Consider the following 9,090-nt stretch of genomic DNA (forward strand, 5'->3'; position numbering starts at 1 on the left):
AACCTTTACACCTACATCACCTGATGAGTTATGATTGCAAATTGTCATGTTTTTTTTTGTGGTTTTTCTTTAACTTTGACCATGATGTCAGCCAGAGATTTATGGTTTGTGTGCACAGTAAAGGGATGTGGTGCTTCCTCAATGCAGCTGAACTCTAATGTACATGTTGACGCATTTGCCCACTTTTTTGGTCATGAATGTGAGACAGTTACTGCTGTAAGAAATGACTTCACCTCAAGGGGTTATGATAACAACAGCTACTCATAATTATATTTATTTACTTATATGATATACATTTTATTTTAATGTTCTATGGGGCATTCATTGTCCTTGATAAGTCTGAATTAAACTGAATTAAATATTTATGTTACTAACACGGTAATGGTTTTCTGATAACATCTTTTGTGCATTATATTGATGGGCCGTTGCCTTTCACACACAAACACCTACTGAATACAGATCGCTGTCTTTGTATTTACGATTTATTTTACTATATCTGTATCCTTACATGTTGTTAACATAACACAGCCAAACTGATAACCATCTGTTCGCAGTTTCTATTTATCACATTTATCATACAGTATGTTGAAGACAATTAATAAAAGACACCCTCAAAAGCATAACGTAATGCTCAGCCTGCGTCAGGACTCTGTATAGCCCGGAGCCAATCAATTGAATTTATTTTGGGCGGACTATTTGAACGTTCCAAAATGTTGCTCTCTGATTGGCTGATGGGAACGTCAATCCTAGAGCGATCGTCTAATGTAATGGATAAACTGTATTTCGACTCCAGTGGCAGCTATCTTTGGCGAGAACACGTATTATCGACCTTCAATACAAACTTCATGACGAAAGTGTTAAAAATGAAGTCAAAACTATAACAAAACATAAAGCTAGGCATAGGAATAAGCTTTTATTGATACCGTTAAGCACGAAGGGAGGAGGTGTTCGTTCCTAACCCCAATCCACTGATTGGTTGTAACTATGTGACGTCAAAGTGTGGGCGTGTGCATGATCAACATCAACAAAAGAGAAGAGAGAGAGAAAGGAGAAAGACGAGAGAAGACGAAAAGGAAAACAGGCGATTACAAGAGATATGTGGATTTAACTCGCAATAACAGGTACAGAACACCTTTAATAATACATTTAAATTATACTTACGTTACTACAGCCTATTTTCCTAAACAATATATACATTTTCTGCTAATATTTTTAACTCGAACGAGAAGAAAAAGCTAGACTGAAAGTGAACGGTTAATAAAAGGACGCTCATTTAGTCAAATTAGTGTTTAAAAATGAATAAGGTGTTTTTTTTAGCTTTTGCACAAACGCTTTTATCACAAATTATGGCAGAACTCGGACAGTAGTGATTGGCATCGAAACATAAATATATATATATATATATATATATATATATGTGTGTGTATTTTAGTTTCAATCTGTGCAAGGAAATAGTGGCATTGAATAGTGGTGTTTCCTGTTCATTGTCGTTGTTTGGAGATGACGTTATGATATTATGTTTAACGTAGGTTTGCATGAATAATTTGCTTCCTACAGTCTGTTGTTGTTTGCTATCTCTTGGCTCTTTCTCCTGTCCGAGGCTGAGCTTTAAAACACGGTTATATTATTGAAGAGAAGACCCAATAAACACATTTTGTTAAGCATATACGCTCTATATTGAGAAACGCTTGTTATTTTATATGTATTAGTATGTATTCCAGTTTAATTTGACGTCCATTTAACGTTTGAGGAATGAAAAAAAAAACAGCCCCTCCCCCGCTCTGACCAGAGAGGATTTAAAACGGCAGCTAGCTCTGTGTTAACGTTAGCTTCCTCCGTTACCGTCAATAAACGCTACACGATAAAACTGGAGCTTTTCCGACCGTGTGGTTTATATTTTAGTGTATTTTTAGGTTGTTTATTAACTGATAGAACCATGAAAAGAGTGTTTTTTTTCGGGTCACGTACAAGCAGAGGGAAGGCGTTAACCAAAGGAAATCTGACACCGAAGCCCAGCTGAGGGAAGTGGGCTGAGCTCCGGGCTGTGACCCCGATCACGGCTCCGAGCCAATGTAGGCCCATGATATACAGTCACAATAAAACCAGACTTCATTTACAAACATTATTTACCAAATATGGATAAATACTCAACTTATAACATGTGGATCGTTATTATATACCATATATTTTTCCTTAACGGTGGGTTTTCTTACTTGCGCATGAATAAAAAGCGGTTTAATCAAAGGAAAAACTGTTCGCCTCCAAAGATTTAATATCATTTTCATATAAAACTGCAAATATAATCATTTTCTTCATAGCTTAATCTTTCCTTGCCTTTTCTGAAGTAGTCAACCCCTAACATGTTCAGCTTACAATGATAAAAACAGAAAAAAGGTAAATATTCACATTAAAGAAGCTACAAAAAGAGAATATTAAGTGTTTTTTGCTTTGTAAATACTTTAAAGACTAATGGATTCAGCCACACCTATTACTTTGAGAAGTAAAGAAGCTACAGATCTTTGTGTTGATTCTCAAGTACATTTCTCAACAATAGAATCATTTTCTTGTCCAAGGTATAATGAAACACAATGACACAGAAAATGAAAAATGTGTCTATTAAAAAAAAGTCACATCAGGAAATGTCTATCCAGTGACAAAATGTACTTGTAAGCTTGAGATTTGGGTGTGTTTTGGGCTTGCCAGAGACACTGTTATGTTTTTGGAGCTAAACAATGGCTATTTCCTGTTTTGCAGTAAACACACAAAGAGATCACAAGAGACATGGAAGGCTTCAAGCTGATGAGGGAGCTGAAAATGAATTACGAGCAGGAGGTTTATTATCTGCCTAAAGAGACGGGCCTGAGCCTCATTGAGACCACAACACGGGTAAGAACGCTTGACACGCCGAGTTATTAACACCTTTTTTTGATTGCTCTTCTGGTCAATTGTCAAGCTTTGATCTGTAAAACAGACATCAGATGACAGTAATCCTCCAAGTCTGACTCGCCTCTCTGGTTTAACTAGCTCTCTTCTTCTTCTTCTCTTCTGCCAGTATGTAAGTTTATCATCACTTAATCAACCGACTGTCTTTTTTTTCTTCTTCAGGATGACAGTCGGATCTCGGCCAAGTGCAGAGATGCCAAAGTAGAGGACCTGTGGAGTCTGACCAGCTTCTTTGGTTACAGCACGCAGACCTTCGTCCTGGCTGTAAACCTGCTGGACAGATTCCTGGCCATGATGAGGGTATGAGACACTGACACCCATCAGGATCAGATATAGGACTTTGCTCTTTAGCTTTCAGTTTTAACATTGCTTACTGTCATTATGGCTGCTATAGATATAAAATGTGAAACCATATTATAAAACCATATTATTCAGTCTTAATTATTCATTTTACTGTCTTATTTCCCTAATCTATTTTTACTGAATAGTAAAATTAAAGCAGTAAATTTTCTGATATCGTGATGTGCTCAGTAAAATAACCCAGCTGATTTAATCAGGTGTCTAACTCACGTGCTGACTCCATCTGCTTCCTCTCCATCAGATCCAGCCGAAGCACCTGTCCTGCGTCAGCCTCAGCTGCCTCAACATGGCGGCCAAAGTGACGGAGGAGGAGTGCAACCTCACGCCCACCGACGAGCTCATCCGCATCGGACAGTGCCGGTTCACCGTGTCCGACCTGGGCCGCATGGAGAAGATCGTCGCCGATAAGCTCGAATTCAAGTCCAAAGCCATCACTGCCTTAACCTTCCTCCACCTGTACCACCAGATCGCACTTACACACTCCACAGACAGGTGAGAGCAACACAAACAAGCATCTCAAAGCAAAGATAAGGTCTCAAAATCCTGTAAATTTGACTTTTGATTTATTAGTATAGGTTATTGTCTGTGAAAACGCTGTAAAATTCAACTTTTAGTCACACACTTTTACCTGTTTATGACACATTTGCAGCCCTTTGTTTTCAAAAAGGAGGACAACAGGTAAAAGTGTGCCATACAAGATTTGCTTCTCATCTCTGAGCGTCCATAAAAAAAAAAACACACCAGAGTTCAGAACATTGTGTGCAAACGCCAAGATTTTTCCCACGATTTGATTGGCGACGGCTCTCTGCACCACTGTTGTTTGTCAGTGCGGCTCTGCTCGATGTAGGCCAGCAGTCGCCTATCAGCCAACTCCCAACATCGAACTGAAGTGCACTGATAAGATTTGTTGTTTGCAGCCGGCTGCTGGCACAGACCTCTTAACACTTACATAACCTGGAACAGTTTATCAGTTTTGGTCCACTGAACTGAACTGAACTGAACTGAATTTGAGCTCCAACTCTAGATTTGTGTTTTAGTGTCACTGAAATGCCTGTTTTTTTCCCTCCTTTTTAAATTCTACAGTCTATAGTCTTTAAAAGTGTCTTTTAAAGGTCTTATTTTCCACTCTGGTAGTCAGATGAACATTGTGTGCTGATGAAACATGTCTGGGAGACACACCTGAACATGATTCATATGTCTGTGTTGAACAGGAAGGAGACTCTGAGCCTGGAGAAGCTGGAGGCTCAGCTCAAAGCCTGCCTGTGCCGGATCTCCTTCTCTAAAGCTAAGGTAAGAATTCAGGAGAGGGGTCAAAGGTCCCAACTGGATCACGCAGCAGCAGCTCAGCCCTCGCAAATGAGTCTTGTTAGCTCAGCAATAACACTGGAGCCACAATAAAATGTAAATCCTACAACGCTTCTTGTCTGTTTCTCCCTCTCTCCAGCCGTCCGTCCTCGCCTTGTCTCTCTTGAGGCAGGAGATCCAAGCCGTGCAGTCGGAGGACATGTTGGAGATAGCCTATCACATTCAGAGACACCTGAAGGTAAAAAAAACAAACACACCCCATGTCTTCATCACACAACAGTTTATCCAGGGAGGGGACCGGAGAATGGGATTGAAAACAAATAAAATGCAGTTTTTTTCTCCCACAAGTGTACCAACAACACTTAATTTTTAAAGAAATGAGAGTCTAAAGAGACAGGGGGGAATGAGGAGAAGGAGGAGGGGGTTAATATTTATTCTTAGCCCACCCAGCTCTTGTCCAAAACATTTTTCTTCTGTTGACGACTGAGGTTACATAACTTGGGTGTCTTATGTTGATGGTTAAAGACATGGAAGGAGGAGTGGCTCTTTAAAGGCTCGTAGTTACAGCTGGAATATTCCCAGTCTACCAGCTGAACTGCTAATATTTTCCACTCAGTCTGGTCTAACCATTTAGCAATGTTATGTTTTTGTTTTGTTGGTTACATTTCTCAGTATTTATGTGATCATTTAAGAGTTATTTTGCTTGTGGAAGAGTATTTTTTTATTTAAAATAAGAGGCAATAGACTGCTTTAAGCGTGTACTTAGATGATTTGAATGTAATCGCTCCTGTAGATGTTTGACTTACTACAAACTAAACCTTGAATGTTCAGGTGTTGCATGACCAGCTCATCAAGTTTCAGTCTGTTTTAACCTGGTTTCTTTTTAACCTGCTGACCTGCTAAAAGAAGCCAGGTTTCTGTTTACAGTAACACTTCTCAAAGCAAAGTACTGTAAAGTGTTTTAGTAATTTTAAACACACTGATGTCAGCCAGCCAGGAGGGCAAAGGGCCAACTAAACTCGAGCCGCTGTTTGGTTTCAGATTGCAGACGGTGAGCTGCGGCTGTGGAGCGAGCGTGTAGCTCAGTGTCTGTCGGACTACGCCTCCCCAGAATGCAGTAAACCCAACCACAAGAGGCTGCAGTGGATCGTGTCGCGGCGGACCGCCCAGAACCTGCACCACAGCTACCGAAGCATCCCTGAGCTACCCACCATCCCAGAGGGATGCTGGGACGAGAGCGAGAGGTGAGAAGAACAAACGCACCACAGCAACAAAATCACTCAAAATACAACAGAACAAGAAACTTACTCACCTTTTCAGAAAATTGTGGACCACAGAAAGAAAGCCAGGATCATAAACATAAAACTATATTATTGACACCAAGCAAACACAGCAAAAAAAATAAAAGAGAATAAATGTAATAATTCAGCTGAAAAGTCACAAGTTTGACACAAAACTGAAAATGTGCTGATACCATACTAGTGTTTTTCAGTACTTTAAGTTGAAGGATGTTAACACATTTAACCATTAAGGTATAATAATTTCTTATTAGTTTTCCTCCAAAGTTCTCAAATTAAAAGTATGCAGCCCCAGAATAGAATAGAAATCACAATCAATTCAGTAAATTAAAACATATGTCAGCATTCATATTTGTAGTGTGTGATACTCTGGGCTTCAGTCCAGACTTCAGTAATCAGACTCTGAGATGTGGATTTGAACCTCAGTTTCTGTTTCTCAATGACGCAGGCATCAGTGTGAGATCATGTGACAGAAGGTGAATTTGGCTGGAAAATACCAAACACTCCCAATGACCAGAGGCATTTAAAAAATCAAAAGCAAGCAGGCACACCCTGAGTGGCAACACACATACACAAGTCGAAGACTTCTAAAAAATGTGTCATAACACTGTTACGTAATACACACACCTCACATTTCAGCATGTCTTAAAGTAAATATTTAAAAGTTGATTTTCAGTTCAATAAAAAATAAAATAAAATAATGACTGTTACTGAGTTCAAAACAGATTAAATGTGTTATTCAGTTTAAAGAGACATTTTTTACACAGTGTGTGTTGTGACATTCTTCTGTAGAGGCAACACTCAAGTTTCTGCTGTTTTGTAACAACGCGTCACGCAGTCAGACCGGCCCCCCCTCTGACTGTCTGAGCCTGTCACACGGGGGCCCCCTCATATCTCATAACACTGCCTGATTGGATGTATGCGAGTCAACGGTCACGTCCCACTGACAGACGTTTCCATGACGTCATCTGAGGCCAAAGTGCCTTCCCCCCTTTTTATGCAACGCTGTGCTTCTGGAGAACTTCTCCTACTATAGAAGCAGGAAATGTGAGGAAACAGGAAGTGGAATTCAAGTTTAAACAACAATCACAACAAAAAAAGGAGGAACTTGATAGGAGCTGATTGTTCTAATGTGATCATTAACTCACGGAGATGCTCAAACTAAAAACCAACGCTGAAATTCACACCTTAATATTGGGCTGATATTAACACTGACAGTCAGCTGACTCACTCTGAACAAGTCAGAACATGATCAGCTGATGAAAGATTGCAATAGATAGAGCAGGAAGTGAAGAAAGTACGCATTTAAAAATGGAGGAACTTTTTTTTTTGCTAAATCATATAAACAGTGAATGACATCACTGCTTATTTTCACTATAACCTAAATATATACTATGACCAATGTCTGCCACAGTAGAACACATTTAATAACAGTTGACTCACATAATCTGTGCTTTAAAATGAAAGTTTTCTGTGTGATGAATGATTTAAATTATAATATATCGGTGTTGATGGTCTCTTCCAGCCACATGGATAATAACTTGATTTAAGATAAGAGATGAGAGTAATCAGCTGTTTCCTGACTCTCTCTCTCTCTCTCTCTGTGTGTGTGTTTCAGTGAGGATTCCTGCGAGGACGTGATGAGCTCAGGCGAGGAGTCTCTCAGCAGCTCTCTGGGCAGCGACGCCGAAGGCCGCTATTTCCCTCAGCACATGTGTCGCCAAAAACACCATCTACGCCAACACCTGGACGCCTGACGCCGCCCTACCCCACGTGCCTCGTCATCTCCACCCTCCCCTCACCCTTTTTTTAATTTATTGTTTAATAAGCTCCGGTGCTGGTGGAGAATCGCACAAACAACTGGCAGCTGAGCGAACTCTTCATTTTGGTAGATTTGTTTAGGTTTTTTTTTTTTTTTTTTTTAGAGCTCGTAGATGTGTTGGTGCATGTTTGAGACGTCACATTCCAGGATACGCGAGTTAAACGTTTGGCGTCCGGTCTTCAAGGTGCGGAGCTAGCGGAGGCCGCAGTCGGCTTAAAAAAAAGGTTCCCAAAGCTCAGATGTCACATAAGACCAGAAGATTATTTGCCAAAACATGTGGTGTTTAATTAGTAGAAGGTTGCTATTGACTGTTATTAACTACGACTGTTTTTTATTGAGGATGAGGAGTTTTACTGTTTTTTGTACGGAAGGTGAGAGCCGCCAGTCATTCGGTTTTAGACTCATAATTTAATCATTTTTTGTAGTAGTTTCTCATAATGAACTTCATTTGTTTTTATTATTCATAAAAGGTGTATAGCTGAGGAAACAATCTCATATTCCAGATATTAGCCTCCATGTTGCTATTTAAGGCACCAGAGCTTCTTAATGTAGTCCCGAATGTTAATTTGAACTTGATCAGATTTGACAGGGATTAGATTAACTATCAGTCATATTTTGCCATCATATTACTTGTCTTGAGACAAGTAGGAGTCTTTATGAGTCTCTCTTTTTTTAGTAATCAAAACCTGACTAGTCATGTTGCATTTTGAGGGGTTTCTGATCTGTACGTTAACATTTCTGTTACATTCATACTGTTCTACATACATCCATCATAATCTCAAGATAACAGCTAAGTATGAGCATTGTTTTGTAATTTAATTTAATTGTAATGCGGTCTCAAAATCTGAGTGAAAACTGTTGGCTGCTCTCGTCTTCCGTACTCAAGTTTAATTTGCACACTTTATTTTATTTTTGCATTTCAAGTGTTATATGGTTGAACTGGAGGATTGAGTTTGTATCTGAAGGGAAACTGATGTGTCAAATGGTTTATTTTTTTTTTGGCAGCATCACGGAGCATTCAGAGCTCATGTTCAGTCAGTCCTGTAGTGCCTTGCTCGGAGGCAGCAGAGAGAGTTTCCCTTCAGAGTCAAACACAGTGACACTAAACGGTGTCCTGCTGCAAACATTTAATGAGTGTGTGTGTTTGTGAAAGTGTGTGTACGTATGACCCTGGTTTCAATTTTTAAAAGTTGCCAATTTTAGGATGTAGCTTGAAAAAAGAAAAAGAAAAAAAACCTGTGGTATTCTCAAAGTGTTCACAGAGAGAATGTTGTATGGAAGAAAAATAATGCTGAGTGTCCAAAAAACAAAAACGTCTAAAAAATGTTTAAAAAATGTAAAGAAAATGTTAATACAAAAACA

At 39.4% G+C, this 9,090-nt stretch overlaps 1 protein-coding gene across 1 annotated transcript; it reads left to right on the forward strand.

The window, feature by feature from the left end:
* Positions 1–1,065: 1,065 nt before the first annotated feature.
* ccng2 (cyclin G2) lies at positions 1,066–8,625 on the forward strand. Its single transcript, XM_053339808.1, has 8 exons — positions 1,066–1,121; positions 2,755–2,886; positions 3,106–3,243; positions 3,545–3,795; positions 4,515–4,593; positions 4,748–4,846; positions 5,650–5,852; positions 7,525–8,625. Exons 2-8 carry the CDS (start codon positions 2,782–2,784, stop codon positions 7,661–7,663), a joined length of 1,014 nt encoding a protein of 337 aa, XP_053195783.1. The 5' UTR covers positions 1,066–1,121; positions 2,755–2,781; the 3' UTR covers positions 7,664–8,625.
* The last annotated feature ends 465 nt before the right edge of the window (positions 8,626–9,090 follow it).

The sequence above is a fragment of the Scomber japonicus genome, chromosome 19, assembly GCF_027409825.1.
Source record: "Scomber japonicus isolate fScoJap1 chromosome 19, fScoJap1.pri, whole genome shotgun sequence".
Classification (NCBI taxonomy): Eukaryota; Metazoa; Chordata; class Actinopteri; order Scombriformes; family Scombridae; genus Scomber; species Scomber japonicus.